Source organism: Gadus chalcogrammus, chromosome 21 (assembly GCF_026213295.1).
Source record: "Gadus chalcogrammus isolate NIFS_2021 chromosome 21, NIFS_Gcha_1.0, whole genome shotgun sequence".
Taxonomy (NCBI): domain Eukaryota; kingdom Metazoa; phylum Chordata; class Actinopteri; order Gadiformes; family Gadidae; genus Gadus; species Gadus chalcogrammus.
The window spans coordinates 11596423-11614311 of NC_079432.1; the positions used below are offsets into that span (position 1 = coordinate 11596423).

The 17889-nt window shown below is 45.5% G+C and overlaps 2 protein-coding genes across 5 annotated transcripts in view; one reads left to right on the top strand and one right to left on the bottom strand.

The window, feature by feature from the left end:
• Window positions 1–1911: 1911 nt before the first annotated feature.
• On the bottom strand, window positions 1912–6171 carry LOC130374593 (sterile alpha motif domain-containing protein 12-like). 3 transcript variants are annotated; one of them, XM_056581453.1, is made up of 4 exons: window positions 6062–6171; window positions 3893–4041; window positions 3348–3485; window positions 1912–2958 (listed from the first exon to the last, which is right to left on the bottom strand). In XM_056581453.1, the coding sequence occupies exons 2-4, from the start codon at window positions 4011–4013 to the stop codon at window positions 2942–2944; spliced, it is 276 nt and encodes a 91-aa protein (XP_056437428.1). In that variant the 5' UTR covers window positions 4014–4041; window positions 6062–6171; the 3' UTR covers window positions 1912–2941. The 3 variants fall into 3 exon arrangements, with proteins under 3 accessions (XP_056437428.1, XP_056437427.1, XP_056437426.1); XM_056581452.1 differs by having other exon boundaries at window positions 3893–4045; XM_056581451.1 differs by lacking the exon at window positions 6062–6171 and having other exon boundaries at window positions 3893–4802.
• Window positions 6172–6471: 300 nt separating this feature from the next.
• scara5 (scavenger receptor class A, member 5 (putative)) overlaps window positions 6472–17889 on the top strand; it is a 58477-nt gene continuing 47059 nt past the window's right edge. Inside the window, exons 1-3 of one of the 2 annotated variants that reach the window (XM_056580817.1) lie at window positions 6472–6812; window positions 8915–9052; window positions 13638–13766. In XM_056580817.1, coding sequence (XP_056436792.1) covers window positions 8938–9052; window positions 13638–13766 — 244 coding nt within the window. In that variant the 5' untranslated portion in view covers window positions 6472–6812; window positions 8915–8937. Of the gene's footprint in view, window positions 6813–8914; window positions 9053–9395; window positions 9407–13637; window positions 13767–17889 lie in introns of those variants that run through there. The other variant, XM_056580818.1, reaches the window with a different exon arrangement.

Below are 17889 nucleotides of genomic sequence, written 5' to 3' on the forward strand. Positions count from 1 at the left end.
TATAAACAGCTAGCCATAAACCTCGGCAAAAAAATTATCCACTGTAACCACAGCAACAACAACAACAATCGAAACGATTTAATGTAATGAAAAACGGATCAACAATGGAGAATTGTTTGCGCAATTTTGGAGCTCTTTGGCGTTCTGTTCCGAAGCTGCTGCTTGGACAAGGATGAATCCATCTCTGCACCTCGCCTGCTGCCACTAACTCATTTCTCTGTCAGGAAAAAAAAAAAAAGTGAAGACAAGAAAATCAATGGATCTTTTTCTCGCCTGGCTGCTGTGGCGCTGGAATTAATCTTTCCTCCCACCAGAGAGAGAGAGAGAGAGAGAGAGAGAGAGAGAGAATAGTTGTTAATGGTGTGGAGGGGGGAGAGCAGAGACGTTGGGGTGGTGGTGGGGGGGAGAGGAGCATCTGGGATGTGGTCTGAAGGTTGGTAATGGGATTAGAAAAATGATGGTGAGAAATGGATGGAGCAGGAGCGGGAAGAACCAGGTCTTGTCTCTGGGAATAAAGTAACGACTTTGTTTGTGTCAACACAGGATTTTCTCCACTCCCTGACACGCGCACCCACGAGGACAAACAAGACAACGAATGGCCTGGTTGTCATTGTTGTCCCACTGCTCCGCTGTATTCCTCATATTTTATCGAGTATAGTTCAAGGCAGCGCGCAGAAGTCGGGCTCGCAAGAGCGGATCGTTTAACGTCGCGAGGGTGTGCCCGTACGTTTCATGAAATACAATGCTCATTTTTACCATGAGATTTTACTCAGGTTTTCGGTTTTTCCTCTGAAAATTGCATGTGATACATCGCTACCTCTGTTGTGTTTTCTCTTTGGCTTTTACGTGTCAACTATCTTGCTGTTACTAATTTAAGCTTACTATTATCATATTTGGCTGGTTTCTACGTACAGAAATAACGTAAAAAAGCCCTCATTGACTTATATTGAATTGAGAAGCCCCCTTTTTATATACCCATAAAGTTCATTCAAGTTCATCATTTTAAAGGAATATCATAACTGTTAGGAGTTGCATGGGTAAGAGATGAGATAGTAGTCTGATGTTATTTGATAGAAATGTTATTACAATATATTTATTTAGCAGATGCTTTTGTCAAAAGCGTAAATGCATACAATTAACCAAAGAAGCAAATTACCTAAAGTGCCAAATTATAGATGGATAAAGATAAAGATACAATTCTGGAACTGGAGCTGAATCATTGAAGCGGCAGAGAACTGTTTGCCAGGAGATGGAAGCTGGCAAAGCACAGGCTCATCCATGACTATAACCCTTCTACAGGGACGATAGTTCACCTGGAGAGACTCAATTAATGATAACGCTGCGCTTCTTGGCACCAAAAAAACAAATGAAATGAACGAGGTGAGATTTATTTGTGTTACTTTCGAATAATGCCCCATAATGAAATAAGTACCTACCATTGCTCACTTTTGCTATACCATAAACAAGTCACCACATTGTCAGTGTCGTGATTGACAGGTTGAAACAGCGGATATGTTGTAAAACAACAATGTGATTGGAGAAGGTTAATCCTGGCGACGGCTTCAGACGCTGCGATTAACCAGTTCACACCGCCGCAATGTTTCCTACTGCGTCGTCCTGATTCGGTCGCGCCTCGTCATGAATCTCTGATCTGAACTGGGCTCCTAGTGTTGCCTAGTAGGCCACAAATGTGATTGCATCGAACATGCTTGGACACATTCGCAAACACCCACATCCACACACCTTTTGGTGAACATGTTTTGTCCTGCCACTCACTTTTTTTTATAAATGCGTGACCCTGCCAGTGCATTCCAGGGAAGAAAATCAAAAGGAGGAAGCTACGGGTCTATCATAGAAGTAGAGGAATTTATACTGCTAATAAGAAAACAATTCTTGCTCAATCCAACTCTTTGGTCAAATAAAAGGCTTTAGATATTATTCAATAAATATGGACTGGAATATCAATCATTAATCCTTGTTTAAGGTTAAAATACCGCTCTTTGAGCATTAATGTCTGCTAGTGTTGTATGTTTAGTCGTATGTTTAGGCCTGTGCATATGCACATCCCAGCATGGATGTATATGCCGGTCACATTGTCTGATACAAGACCATATCATTGGAACATTTGGAAATAAAACAAAGAAAACATTTTTGTTTGTGTTATTGTCCAAACCAATTCTAAGTTTGGATGTTTTTATTCAGGCAGTGAACAGCAATGGCATTGTGAAGAGATTACGATCTCCCAAGTATTTTGCATCGGATATTTTGAAAGCGATACCGATGGTTAAATAAACACATATGCATATCGTATCCATCAGTTCTCATTATGGAGAGCGCAGTTTTGGGTTGAACATTAGTTAGATGGTCCGAACCTTGACAACCACTCCAACCTCTTCTTGAATGTCTTTACTTGGGAGCTCGACACTAACTGCCTCATTCTCATTCCTGTTTGTGTAGTTAGCTTTTTGCTCCTCTTTCCCACAGCTCACTTCGTTACTCTATAGGCCAGATGTATGGTGGTTCCGTGGTTGTGATGGACAAAAAGCCCCAAAAAGTCAATTTGCGACTGGTCATGATTAGTGGGAGGCGGGCTGGGTGGCAGACAAGCTGTGGGAAATTATGTTCTCCTCCGCTGCTGAAATGGCTGCCAGCCAGTGCACTCCACAGAGACAGAGAGACAGAGAGAGAGAGAGAGGACACAACCCGGACCAAAACAGCATAGTCTGGTCTCTCTTGAACAGGACACGATTTCACACAGGAAACGGGCGAATTGTCTTTCTGTTGCTCACTTGCGTGCCTGCGATCTGGCTGACCTGCTCAATCAGTACCTCACTCCCTTCTTGTCAGTCTCTCCAGTGCACTCTTCCTCCACTGGGATCGGATTTGGAAGGCAAATAATGTCTGGCATGGCAGAAATGTTTTGGCTGTTGTGGGTCTTCATTCATGAAGCAAAGCATTCTGGGGCAAGGGAAAATCGGGGGGGGGGGGGGGGGGGGGACATAATTAACTTGAGTGAGGACTGATAGACATACATACATACATACATACATACATACATACATACATACATACATACATACATACATACATACATACATACATACATACATACATACATACATACATACATACATACATACCACACGCTTTGCCTGTGGACTACAAAATTCCCATTTGGTACTAAATATTATATATTCTTAGTATCATAAATCTCAGTATGGATTTAGCCATACAGCAGGTAAACAGGGGTTTCAAACACTCAGCGTCCCACTGAGCTCTGGCTTAAGTCACAGATCCCGGTGCTTGATTCAAAGTACCGAGACGATCATCTCGATGGTTATTCTCACCCGAGAAGATGTCGTTGAGATTGTCCAGCTCCTCCTGCACCCGGAGGAGCAGGATGTCCTGCAGGATGCCCTGCTGGGCCGGGGCCTCCACCCCCAGGTGGTGTAGGTGGTGCCCCCTCATCCGCAGCAGCGCTCGGCCTGCGGGGACAGGAGGAACACAACATTACATTGGTTGATATGGATGACGGAGTCGACCCTTGCCTTGCTGACCCTGTGGTATACTGTGCGTTTGTTTATAAAAACACTGAGTCTCATACCTTTGAATCTAATCGAATTGAACGATTAGATTAACAATGCAGAAAAATCAGTTCTTATTAAACATAGGAGAAAGGTCTTACTTGCAGACATTTCGTTTTACTTTGATTTGTCGACTTGCATGGCTGGGGAGTAAAGGGAAGCTTCATTGCTAGTTGTTAAAGCCTAATTGTCCGGCTCGAACTCAAGAACCTGTCAGATTTGGCCAGCGGACCGATTCTTTGATGGATAATTGGACGCACTCCCTAACCTCTCATAGAGCGAGAGAATAGGACATCAGCTCCTCGTACCTGACACCGCGTGCTGCAGAAAGGCCGTCTGCAGCGTGCTTTGCTGACCCGGGAACTGCTGCTCCACCCACTCCAACACCTCGTCCACCGACCAGTCAGACACGCGCTTCGACGATTCCATCCGCCCTGACGCCGGGATCGCCCCCTCGCTTGCTGCCGCATGTGTCCGGACAACAGAAAGTCAACCGCGGGAAAACCATCAGGAGAACCCATTCCCGCTGACCCCACCTGTTATCAAATGCTGCTTCAGGTTCTTCTTCTTTCAGGGGCAGGGCTGTCGGCTGCTGTCTGAACCCCTGTAAATATTCCTTCAATTCGATTTCAGTTACAGGTGTGTCGCATCAACGCTTATCAACATCAGATGATATTATGTCCTGCAATAGCATGTGTTTAATCTATAGAGGGAGACATCTAACGCAAACCGTTCTGTAAGTGGGGTTGGGATAAACACAACTCTATGGTGATTCAAATCAATGAACCGTCAGGGTTATTTATTGGCGGGGGCCTGTGCCCGCTCTGCTATGCAGAGTAACAAGCAACGGCACCAACTGGCACTGCAACACAAGCTATTTGACGCAGAACTATAATTTAGATCGACCCATGATGCACTCGACAGCAAAACTTTTCTCCACTGTTGAGTGACCCCATAAAAACTTGGTGGCTCAAATCAAATTGCATGCATCCTACGTTTTAGCCCTGAGCTAATATACTTGGAAATATGTATGGAGATATTGTGGGAGGCAGAGATTTTGACTGAGAATATAGAGTTCCCAACTTGGAGGGAACACATAAACTATGGGCCAGAGGGTTTAAAAAAGGATGATATTAGTCTCACCGACCAGACCTTGGAGTAGAAGCGTGACAGCTCTATAGCTATAGACTGTATAAAATGGTTTTTTTGCCATTTTCTTCAGATTCCTCAAATCTTGGAATAAACTCCAGTAATGAGAGGTGGGAGGGAGAAGGGAGAAGGGGGGGACAGGGGTATTTGTTTGCTTCAAAGATGACATTAACAAATGCTAAATAAAAACCATCATTTTCTCAAAGCCGTAAACCTCAGGGGTAACACTGCCCAAGGGAAGACTAAAAACAATGTCTCAACAGTTACGTGACCTTTTCAGTGGAGTGAATTTTGTTATTGCTGCTATAAATATAGAAAGGCAATTTCCTGTGTTAATTAAAGAAGGAATTTGATTGGCCAGAGCAGTATAACAAGGTCCCAGCGGAGTGATTGACACACACACACACACACACACACACACACACACACACACACACACACACACACACACACACACACACACACACACACACACACACACACACACACAAAGTGGAGACCTTTACAGCACGACTTTACCAGGATCAAGTGGAGGGGGATGTTTTCGGTCAGATTCTGTCAAATTGAGAACAGAATATTGATGAAAAACTTCCTTCCGCATTTATAACCTCTGCCTATTTTAAAACGATGGCCCAATTTGGAAAAGTGTTGAACAGTAGGCCTACCCCCCTGGAGAGTGAGAATGATTATTTCTGTGTCCCTGATATGTCGTTTCCATGAAGCAACACCCAATTGGCAGGACTTGTTTCCGACAATTAAAGTAACTGTTCCCCTCTCTGCCTCAGAGGAAGAGCAGGCAGAAGTGGTTTGAGCAGGAGGAGAGGCATTTGGAAAGATCTCACAATAACACAATAGCACCTGTGGCAGAGTAGGCCTACGACGGATATTAACATTTCAAATATCACTTCAACAACAATAACGGAAAAAATATGAGGTTTTGTTATTGGCCTCATTTTGCTTTGCCAGAACAACAATCAGATCATGAAAAACAACTACAAGGCACTGGCATCGAGCTCTGAGGGCTGGCCAAGACCCTCCCTGATCAAACTAAATAGATCCGTTCTATTCCGACACCTTGTGGCGAGACGAATAATCTACATTTACTAAAATGTAACAAGGCGTTTCATTTTTCAACATACATTTTCAATGTTTACACCAGCAAGGTCAACAAGGTCTTCGATGGCAGTGACCTTGTTCTTGTACCAACGCAGCATGTTATACCAAAAATAATAAATAAACTCAAACTAAACTAAATGACAGCATCGACAACTTGCCAATCAATACTATACCAGGTTGATATGTTTGTACGATTGTTCAGAAGAACCTACCTCAAATTGGAGACCTTTTTTCCTGACCAAAAAAGATAACAGCCTACTAACGTCGGCCGGGCGGGTTCCCTCTGGTCTGTACCTGCCGAACTCTCCCAGGAGAACCGATAAGCTCCGCCCCCCAGTCACGGATGCGTCCTGCAGGGACTACCGTCCCGCCCGCCAGTCAACGGCGAACGCTCCTTCTCCAAAATCCTCTTAAGGCCTACGTTGTGTGTGTGATAAACGATCAAACCAGCACAATATGCAATTTTTATTGTATTTTATTATAAACTTCTTTTATTTTTACTTTATACTGCACCGATACCATATGTCCAGCAGAGGGAGCCATCCCCTCCCTGTAGGAAAGTGCATAGCTGTCTTCTACTTCTCGATTTAGCGACCTTCCAAACACACACAGAGCAGATAAACGTGTACGCTGGATTTCGGAGATGAGTTCGTCACATGGTGGCATGGGCTAAACCCAAACGAGTGAGCCATATTCCTCAACTAAAAGCGTTGACTCTCGCTCCACATGAATCAGTAGTGAGGTTGTGAGTGAGGCTTCGCACAGTGCACAGTGCTCAGCTGTACAAAGTCTCTCTGTTTTTTTGCTTCCCCCTCTCGGAAAGTTGAAATAAACTTTGATGACACTTTGACATTAACAGCTGACGGATTGAGAGGAGTCGTTTTGGAGGCGAACGCGCAACTTTCTTGGAGGAAATTATGAAGAGGTCGCATCTGTGAACATATTCAGGTGACAGCTGACAAGGTGAGGGATGGCGAGCTTTTAATAGCCACACTCATCTGTGCGGGGAAAACCCTGACATTACTGTTGAATTTTAACATAGGCTATTATGTGAATCTAATATTCTAGATTAATTAAAAAACATCTGGCTTTGCTATAATAGTCCTGCTATACTTTTATGTCTTATTTTTCGATTGAGACCTAATTACCTTTTTCTACATCTGTTACGCATACTATTTCAATTAGACCTGGATGCCATAAATGAAGCCAGTGAGTAGGTTTACTATGTCACATGGGCGCCCAAATGCCCTTTCAATGGAGAGTCTGCGAGGGAAATTAAATGCTTTATGTTTCGGCACCCATGGATGAAGTAGGCTATATCGTTCCTGTTAATTAAGCGGGAAATGGGTTAATGTGTGACATGGATGAGCTGTCATGGTATGTCTATCCTCAATGGGTGACCACACACAGTCTGTGCATTAGTGGTAGATCCTGCATAGAAACTTGCGCCGCTCGGCTGTGACAATGTGGTGGAGGCTACGAAGCAAGCGGGGACATCTATTTTGGTTGTTGTACATCCAGCGTCTTTCTTCCCCTATATTTAACGAGGCGTTCCTCCTATAGATTGTGTGTCTATTCAGAGCATATGGAGAAGCATCATGTGGAACAGTGTTTCAATACAATGCAGCCGAATTGTTTCCTCGTTTCACCTTAGTGGTCACATAGTAAACCAAGCTCAATATTTGGTTTACGTCGCAGGATTTGCGCACTTTGTTTGGGTGCTTAGTGAAGTGCAAGTATTCCTTTCCTTAGTGGCATGATGTCTGATGGATTTAAGATATATCGTAAATATCGTAAATCAGCCAGACTTTAATAAGTTTCACGTTTTATAGAGACAACTCACTTCTCTGGGACACACGTGCACGCACACACTTGTGTGGGCACTGGGCACACATACACAGACACACACACACACACACACACACACACACACACACACACACACACACACACACACACACACACACACACACAGTAACAAACACACACACACGAACACACACGCACACACACACACACACACACACACACACACACACACACACACACACACACACACACACACACACACACACACACACACACACAGCAAGTCAAACAATGAAAAAGAGAGGCAGTATCTTTGCAGATTAAATTGGCTCTGCCCAGCCTCAAGAGTAATGTGTATACACACACACACACACACACACACACACACACACACACACACACACACACACACACACACACACACACACACACACACACACACACAATGAAGAGTGCGAACTTGCTCTGTCTAGCCTCATGAGTGGTCTAACTGTCAACCTGTCAAGCACCTCCTCGCCTATACACACACACACATACACACGCACAAAAACACACAGACACACACACACACACACACACACACACACACACACACACACATACACACACACACACACACATACACACACACACACACACACACACACACACACACACACACACACACACACACACACACACACACACACACACACACACACACACAAAGACACACTCACACCCACAGCGTACCTAATGAGAAAGTCCAGAGTGAGTGCCTTTTAACGACTTTGTCAAACACTCCCCGGTGAGTTCTGCCTCTGCGTTCTCAAACGCTACCGTGGGGTTCTGTAGTCTGCGCGACATGACAGCGTTTTTATTTGTATACATTTTTTGCATGAATTTACCCGTCACTCTGTCCACGTAACATTCTTTGGTTGCTTTTGCCTGACTAACTGCAGTTCGGCAGTTGTCTTTGTGTCTGTGTGTGTGCGTGTGTGTGTCTTTGCAGATTAAAAAAGCACTTGAGGGCAACAATGCAAAAGCACGTGGAAGCATGCATCATAGGCAACACACACGGATGCACACACATACTCTCACTCTCACACACACTCTCACACACACTCTCACACACAGACACACACACACACAGACACAAGGATACTAGCGTTTATACCCCACCTCTGTGGGTGTACTTATGTCCACAATGAGGGTAATGCTAATGTTTCAAGTTAACAAACTCCCCCACCCACCTTCCTCATCCCCCGCCCCCCTAGCCCCCCAGCAGGTGACCAGCAGGATGGAGAACAAGGCCATGTACCTGAGCACGTACGAGGAGCGGGAGAGCGGCTCCACCTACGAGGACAGCTACGAGGGACAGAGCCTCTCCAAACTACAACTGTGTGATGATGACGGTGAGGAGGAGGGAGGGAGGGGGGGAGGGGGGAGGGGGGAGGGGAGGGGAGGGGAGGGGAGGGGGCCTGTGTGATGATGACGGTGAGGAGGAGGGAGGGGGGGAGGAGGGAGGGGGGAGGAGAGGAGGGGGGAGGGGAGGGGGCCTGTGTGATGATGACGGTGAGGAGGAGGAGGGGGGGGAGGAGGAGGAGGAGGGGGGAGGGGAGGGGGCCTGTGTGATGATGACGGTGAGCAGGAGGGAGGGGGGAGGAGGAGGAGGAGGGAGGGGGGGAAGGAGGAGGAGGAGGGGGGGAGGAGGAGGAGGAGGAGGAGGAGGGGGGAGGGGAGGGGAGGGGGCCTGTGTGATGATGACGGTGAGCAGGAGAGAGGGGGGAGGAGGAGGAGGAGGGGGGGGGGAAGGAGGAGGAGGGGGGGAGGAGGGAGGGAGGGGAGGCGGAGGGGGGAAGGTGAGGGGTTGGAGGAGGATGGAGGGGAGGCGGAGGAGGAGGAGAGGAGGAGGGAGGGGAGGGGGCCTGCGTGATGATGATGGTGATCAGGAGGAGAGGGAGGAGGAGAAGGGGAGGAGAGGAGGAGGTGGGGGGAGGGATGATGAGGAGGAGGAGGTAGGGTAGGGGGGGCAGTAAACCCTTACCTCCAGGGAAGTTTATTTGTGTCTTGAAGCGGGGATCAAAATGAGTAGATTATGATCATAGATTCCAAGCGGACAAGACCCATGTGCTCAGAACCATTGTCGGCGACACCAATTGTGCCACCCAAAATAAACTCAATCTTGAGTGTGTGTGTGTGTGTGTGTGTGTGTGTGTGTGTGTGTGTGTGTGTGTGTGTGTGTGTGTGTGTGTGTGTGTGTGTGTGTGTGTGTGTGTGTGTGTGTGTGTGTGCCTGCCTGCTTGCATGCTTGTGTGTGTGTGCATGTATGTATGTGTGTGTGTGTGTGTGTGTGTGTGTGTGTGTGTGTGTGTGTGTGTGTGTGTGTGTGTGTGTGTGTGTGTGTGCGTGTGTGTGTGTGTGTGTGTGTGTGTGTGTGTGTGTGTGTGTGTGTGTGTGCCTGCTTGCATGCTTGTGTGTGTGTGCATGTATGTGTGTGTGTGTGTGTGTGTGTGTGTGTGTGTGTGTGTGTGTGTGTGTGTGTGTGTGTGTGTGTGTGTGTGTGTGTGTGTGTGTGTGTGTGTGTGTATCTGTGAGGAGACGGAGGGCTCAGACAGGTGCACGTAGAAAAACAAAACGTCCTCAGACGATTCTCCGGTTTCCCCCTGCCAGTGTTTCTCGGTCTTCTGTGGGAAAAGGCTCAGCAGTATACTGACGGACGAATCCTCTAGACAATCTTTAAGAGAGGTTGCCTCATCCAAGTGCCCCGCCACACATGTTTGTCCCGGTTCTTCGCTCAACAAAGCCCTACGAGTCCAAGTAAAGCATGCCAAAAAAGGGGAGACAATAACCCTTTTTTTTAAAACAAGGCTTTCCGCCCCTCAAACATGATGACTGTAAAACAAGCTCCCCTCAATAAAACGCAGATGTTTACACCGACTTAAAGCCATATAACCTCCACTTAATCTGCCAGAGACTCAATTTAAAAGTTGCGGTAACGTCAGGAGAGTCTTTTCCGAGGTGAACGGTCATCCCTGGGGGGGAACTGTGGTGGCGAGGCTAGGGCGGTTTGTCCCCAGTACTCATGACTAATAAATATAAAAAATATAGAAAAATACATTAGCAAGCATAATCGCTTCTTCCCTGGAGAGCATGGTCAGGGAACTGATCTGATGTGTTGAAGGTATTCGGTGGATAATAATGTAGCAGTAGAAGGCACCGTCTGCAAATGTCCTGATGATCAATCTAACCAGACACTTTCATTTGAATTCCTCCTTTTTCTCCCCTGTAACGTCGTCTCTCCAACAGCCTGTGATTGTCTCTTTCGGCAGAAATAAAACCACATAAAACATGTCAGTTGGGTTTGTCAGTTGAGATTTTGGATCCTTTGGATTGGAGTTTGTTTGCTCATATTTACAATTGAGAAACACTTCCAAGTCTCTTGTAATGGGCGCGCCAACATACACCGACGCACGCAGTCAAATGTGTTTGTGTCTACGATGAGTCTCTTTCGCATGTTGGGTGTGTGTACAATGCAGTGCCAAGAATCCCTCCTCCCACTTGTTTGCTGTATAAACTGTTTTGAACTAATTGGGGTCTCAATGACATGCTCGTTTTGTCAAGTACAATTTCCCTCTTAAGAGTCATCCATACATGATAGAGTTGTATGCACAACAGAACTGTGGGATAGTATCACACACTCGGATCAACACGTTCAACTTCCCAGGATCTGTGTAACTCACTGATAATCATAATGTTATTATGTACTATCTATTGGTGTCTATCATGTTCCCTATGCGATGCCCTGCACTGGCCCTTCCTATCTGGAACCAATTGTTTCTTGGAAGGCTGGCACATAAACAGGCGTTTTCTAGTTGCCCATTTTGATGTACATAATTCTCCCTATTATATGGTTCCAAAAATGCATTTTCGTCTGTCATTATTCTCGCATTATACTTTTAGGTTGATTGGCAGAGTAAACTCAGTCACCATGTTCCATGCACGTTGGCTACACTAAACGGCCTCTTCTTTGGCGCCAGTTTAAATGTGACTTCATCGTTATTCTCAAACATAATTTCCTTCTTTATATTTTGTTCACGTTTTTGATCACAGGCTGAGAACTGGGAGATGAGAAGTGTTTAGTACACGCACAGAGTACACCTCATGCATCTCATGTTCTTAGTAGTTTGCTCCGAGGCCCGGTACGTCCTTACTCCATACATTCCATCTGCCTGACACACTTGCACCTCACACACACAGACAGACACAGACACAAATCCACACGCACACACCTTGGAGCCAGCTGTGTTGTCTTAAGCTGGAAGAGAGTGTGTTCTGTAGGATGGGGTAGATCGACAGGGATGGAGGAGAGAGAGAGAGAGAGAGAGAGAGAGAGAGAGAGAGAGAGAGAGAGAGAGAGAGAGAGAGAGAGAGAGAGAGAGAGAGAGAGAGAGAGAGAGAGAGAGAGAGAGAGAGAGAGAGAGAGAGAGAGAGAGAGAGAGAGAGGATCAGTTGAATTACGTTGGGTGTGAATGTGGGTGTGTGTTTGCAAGACGGAGAGCCAAAGTGTCTGCATTTCTGACCTTATGCGGGTCAGAAATGCACACTCTACTAGCAGTGTCAACCACGCAAAGCCAGCTATACTGGCAAGCTCATCGTGGTCAGGGTTTGGTCGTTTTGCTCAAAGGCACTCTAGGCAGAGGCCGGGATTGGAACAACAAACAGCATAAAAACAAAGCCAGACGCTCCAGTAAAATGTCTTCACAGCCCTACTTAGAGTTTAACGCCAAGCACCGCCAGGTGGCCAGAGACCCCCCTCCACACACACACACACACACACACACACACACACACACACACACACACACACACACACACACACACACACACACACACACACACACACACACACACACACACACACACACACACACACACATGCATGATGTCACAGCTCCATCATCTATGTGGCCTTGAAGACAGTTTTATTATGAGTGATATGAGAACATCTGTTTGGCCTAGAGAGAGAGGTTAAGTGGTAACTGAAGTTGTAGATCTTGCTCCTCTGCATACGTGTGGTTTTGTTTATACTGGCTGTGTGTGTGTATGTGTGTGCACGTGTGTTTGTGTGTATGTGTGTGCACGCACGTGTGAGAGTGTAAGTAAGAGTATAATGACGAATGACAAAGTGAAGAGGGTTTTCCCCTCCTGAGACAACTCATCACATTAAAACAGTGAAACCTCCCAAAAGGCACGTAAAATCTGCTCTCTTCTGTCCCAAAGAACACATAACTCACTTTGGTCATTCCAGCAAAACCGTTTGTCTGGTTAGCATTCTCTCGCGCCGCGGTCAAGGAGCCCTGTGGTGTTTTTTATATTTTATAAATTCAATATTTAGATTTTAGGGAGATTCAAGAGACTGACACTGCATGTTTACCTTTAATCCAAAGCGCCATGGAGTGAAATCAGATCCAGGTCATTGAAGAGCAGGTAGGGGGTAGGGCCGGGTATCTTGGCACCAAGGATGCCTACAGGTCAGTGGTGGACATGGAGGATCCGACCCAATGCCTCTGGGCTGGGAGCCTAAATCCCTAACCCCAAGACTATGCTGCTCCCTCTTTAAAGTGTTAGTGAACCCCCTGTTTCAGCTCATGTTCCAAAACGATGATATTCTCTTTGAAGCGCCTCAGAGAAGGCCCTTCGACGACCAGAAGAGAACACGAGTTGAGGTTCAGGGCAGAGTAAAACGTTCACACGCTGAGGAAATGGCAAAAACATGGCGTTTTACACCTGTTTTCTCTTAACAACTTGACTCCTTTTTGAGTTACCGAGACAAAACGGCATAGATTACTATGTGAAAATTTCATATCATCATATTATGAAGTCATATTTTCAAAATATCATGTTGGAAAACGGAAGCAAAACGATTCTGGGTTCTGGGTTCACCAAACACTTTTTTTTTTTAATGGATTGTGGCTGTGCCGCTGCCGTCCACCACAGGCTCTGCAAGGCGGCGCAGGAAGCAGGAGCAGTGCTGCGGTCATCTCAACTCCCTCTCCGCCATCAAGTATGCCATCGTGTCCCTCTACATCCTGGTGCTGCTCACCATCTTCGGCCTCTGTCTGGCAGGTAGGAGGCTGTGTGTGTGTGTGTGTCTGTGTCTGTGTGTCTGTGTGTGTGCGTGTGCGTGTGCGTGTGCGTGTGCGTGTGTGTGTGTGTGTATGTGTGTAAGCCTGTTGGTCTGCCTGTGGGTGTGTGACATGCCAAGAGAGCCTGTGAATTGATGACAGTGGTGGGATTGCGTGTGGGTCGGTCGGCTAAACTGGCCAATGTTCCCTTGAGCCCACCGGCCGACTGACAGCATTTCCCCTCGATCATAATAAACTCTCACACACATATATACACACACACACCTACACGTCCAGGAAGTCCCCTTGAAGGTTTTTTGTAAAATTATACGCACTTATATTTAAATGCCGCTTTGTGACTGGAGTTACTGACACTTTTATGTGGTTGCGGTTATGGTTGAAGTCAAGCTTTTAGCATTTTACGAACACGTTATTAAGTTGGAAAGCCACGGCTAGCTTAAGTGCTTGTTTTGCTGCCTCAAGCAATACTGTTTTAAGGACCTATACTCTTATGGGTTTGATCCATGCTAGTTTGGTTGGCTGTGGCAATAAGCTCCATATGGTATCCCCCTGGTAATATCCAAAGCACATTAGAGTTGTATTTATGCAGGCCTAGATGTATGTCATTCATTCAAAGTCAATTAAGTTGCACCACAAAAAAAAGAAATACATTTTAAAGAAACGTTCAATGTGGACACATACCCAGAGGGCCACATAAGCCTTAATTGTTTGGATTCTACCATTCCTCTCTCTGCTTTTTTTGCAACCACATTAAACAAACAACCCTCCCACCAAACCCAAACACTAATAATCAACCCTTGCTCGACCCATGAAACAGGGAATGTTGGAAAGTACACCAAAAGAGAGCTTATGCTTTACAATGCTCCATGCAACATCCATATCTATACATGCCATTCCATTCATCCATTTGTTCCCATTTTAATGTAAAGCGTAAAGCCTTTGGGACATCATTTGCTGAGGCATGATACCTGCACCAGGGAGGCTGCCGGGCCACTAATGGCTCATGCAATGGATGATGTGTGAAACCTAAGTGGGTCCGGCCCGTCTCTCCTTGTCTGTGTGGGTGAGTGTGTGTGGGTATGTCTGTGGGTGTGAGTGGGTGGTTTGTGTGTGTGTCTGTGGGTGTGCGTGTGGTTTGTCTGTTTGTGTGTGTTTGGGTCTGTATGGGTGCGTGTGTGTCTGTGTGAGGGAGAACAAAGCGAGACAGAGAGAGGTAGGATTACGTCGATGACAGCGTACACAGAATGAGGCATGACGTTGGTTTGGGCCCAGCTGTGCACTCTGCATCGTTCCCACACAGCTCTCTGTGGCCGCAGGAGGAATGAGGGGCCCATTATGGCCCCTGACAACAGGTTGGCCCCTCCCTCACTGGGTTGGTGGACTGTAGTGGATTCTATGGGGCTATGGGGATCCATTTCCATTTGATTTTGCTTAAGTGACTCAACCAAGATGCTCCTTGAGCAGCGACAGCAAGTTTGAGGTTATTGTTTTATATTTGTTCAAAGAGTTCAGAGACTTAACTGTAGTTTTATTTTGAGTTTGGAAACTGAACTTTTGATGTGATGGAAATGGGAGCTATATGCATTGTTCTCCGGGCCTTTGCCGCTATCCTACTTTCATGTACAGAAAACGTACAAACATTTGATTGTAAATTAGAAACGAAATGGGCTTAGCCATAATGAACAAATGCCATTAATGGCTGATATATAATAGTTATTATTGTTGACAAAATAAGCAAGCAGCTGTCTCTCAAACAAAGCTAACCATTAGGGTTTCTGTGTTAGGATTTCCTGTGACCACATTGCACTCTTGTCATTTGAACCATGACAGCTCCAAAGTCTTGTCAGTGGATCGCTCAATCTCTCTTTCTGCGGCAGATGGGAAAAAAACTATATCTGGACCAGAACTGCAAAAACAAACTTGTTGAAGATACGTTTCCAAGAAATATAATTAGAAACAAATGTTGACTTGAGAGTGAGGGAGGTCTTTTGGTCACAGTTGTGGCTGTGTTAAGGGGTGAGAGTGCAACATGGAAATTCCCATTAAGATCTGTGCGTTATGGAAATGGGCTCAAGCTGTTATTATTTAATTTGACAAGCTTTGTGACCCGATGGCATCATAAACTCCGGCCTCTTCAGTACTGCGACTCTGCTGCGTTTATTTTTTTCCCGAGTAGATTTGGAAAAGCCCCAGGCACGTTGGCACACAAAGCCTAGCGGCCATTACAACCGGGCAACAGCTTGTGTGAGTATGTGGTGTGTGTTTGTGAGTATGTGTGTGTGTGTGTGAATGTGTTTGTGCACATGTTTGTAATAATGATACACACACACAGAAATACAAGGAGGTTGTGTATTGACAGAGTTAGAGAGAGAGAGAGAGAGAGAGAGAGAGAGAGAGAGAGAGAGAGAGAGAGAGAGAGAGGGAGAGAAGAGAGAGAGAGAGAGAGAGAGAGAGAGAGAGAGAGAGAGAGAGAGAGAGAGAGAGAGGAGAGATGAGAGAGAGAGAGAGAGAGAGAGAGAGAGGAGAGAGAGAGAGAGAGAGAGAGAGAGAGGGAGAGAGAGAGAGGGAGAGGGAGAGAAGAGAGAGAAGAAACAGCTGTTAAGTGGTTCGGATCCCTCCTTTCTGCAACCCTTTTTGTCCCTGGGCACAAACGTCTAGCGATACATGTTGCCTCAGGACGCTATGTGGAAATGAAGCACAAATGACTATCACTATATAACTACACAGGGTGTGAACAGTTTTCTCACTCATCACGTCATTGCAGCTTAGATGAAGAGACGTTGCACGACTTCACCGTTATGTTTTCGGTTTTATTTTAGCATTGTACCGTCATAGCCAATCCATTTATAGCCGATGATTGCGTTATATTCTGTTTTCCTCTCCAAATCATCGTTGCAGCACTCTCATACCAACATAAAGCTTAAATAGATGCATGTGATGCATTTTGATAAACATATGATAAACAAGTGAAGGGCAGACCAATGTCATCCAAGCATCCAAAACATAAATGTAATGAATCACAGATGAAATTGCTGACGCCTTTATATACGCTGAATTGCAGCCGCATCCTTGGCTCCAGGCGCCTTCATACATTTGCGGGCGCCACAGCTGTGATAGGAAGAAAGCCAATTCTGAATCGACGAACGTTAGCCTCCCCGCAGAGTATCCTAGAATAACAAAAAGAAAGGGGTGATGCTGAGGGATTAGGATTTATGATCAACATTGTTCTTCAAAAAATGTTTTAAATGAATCAAAATCTGGCATAGAATATAACAATATAAATCAAAATCTTACCTAAATGTCATTATTGTGAAAATAAATAAAAAGTAAGGTCCATTTTATGACTGAGTTCATCAGGGAAGCCCGGGGGGGACTTGTGTGATTTGAAAGGTCACAGGTTAAACCACCAGTGAGATCTGCTGTTCGTCTCTTGCCTTCACCGACACAAGATCATAGGAAGGAGTTTCTGTGAAGATTGCATTAGTTAATGGTTTGTTAAGAAGGATTTGTTAAAGAGTAATGTCTTGTCATCTACACAACACATGTTTAGCTGTAACTTGAACTTTCATTTTGGAGAAATGGGAAGAAAAACAGAGCTTTGCAACAAATATGTTCACACTAATTCACCTGGAACAAATTCAATAAAACAAAACTTGGGTTCCAGATAAGCCACAGCTGAGTCTAATCTGTAAGATACCCAAGGTGAATCACTTGTTTTCGTTTCTGCAGTCTATGAAATATGCATAAGTTATGTTGCAAGGATTGGCTCCCAGATGATATAGAGCAGTTCACCATCTAACTGGAATCACATGGAGACCATACATGGAGATACATACATGGCAGTTGAAGCTTAGATCACAAACTCTTGTTTAACTGTGTGTGTGTGAGTGTGTGTGTGTGTGTGTGTGTGTGTGTGTGTGTGTGTGTGTGTGTGTGTGTGTGTGTGTGTGTGTGTGTGTGTGTGTGTGTGTGTGTGTGTGTGTGTGTGTGTGTGTGTGTGTGTACGTGCTGCGTACACACAACTTAAGTTCTATATGATTCCTTATCCTCCACTTTTTGCATGCGTTTGATCCGTCGTGTGTTGACCAGACTTCATTGACTTG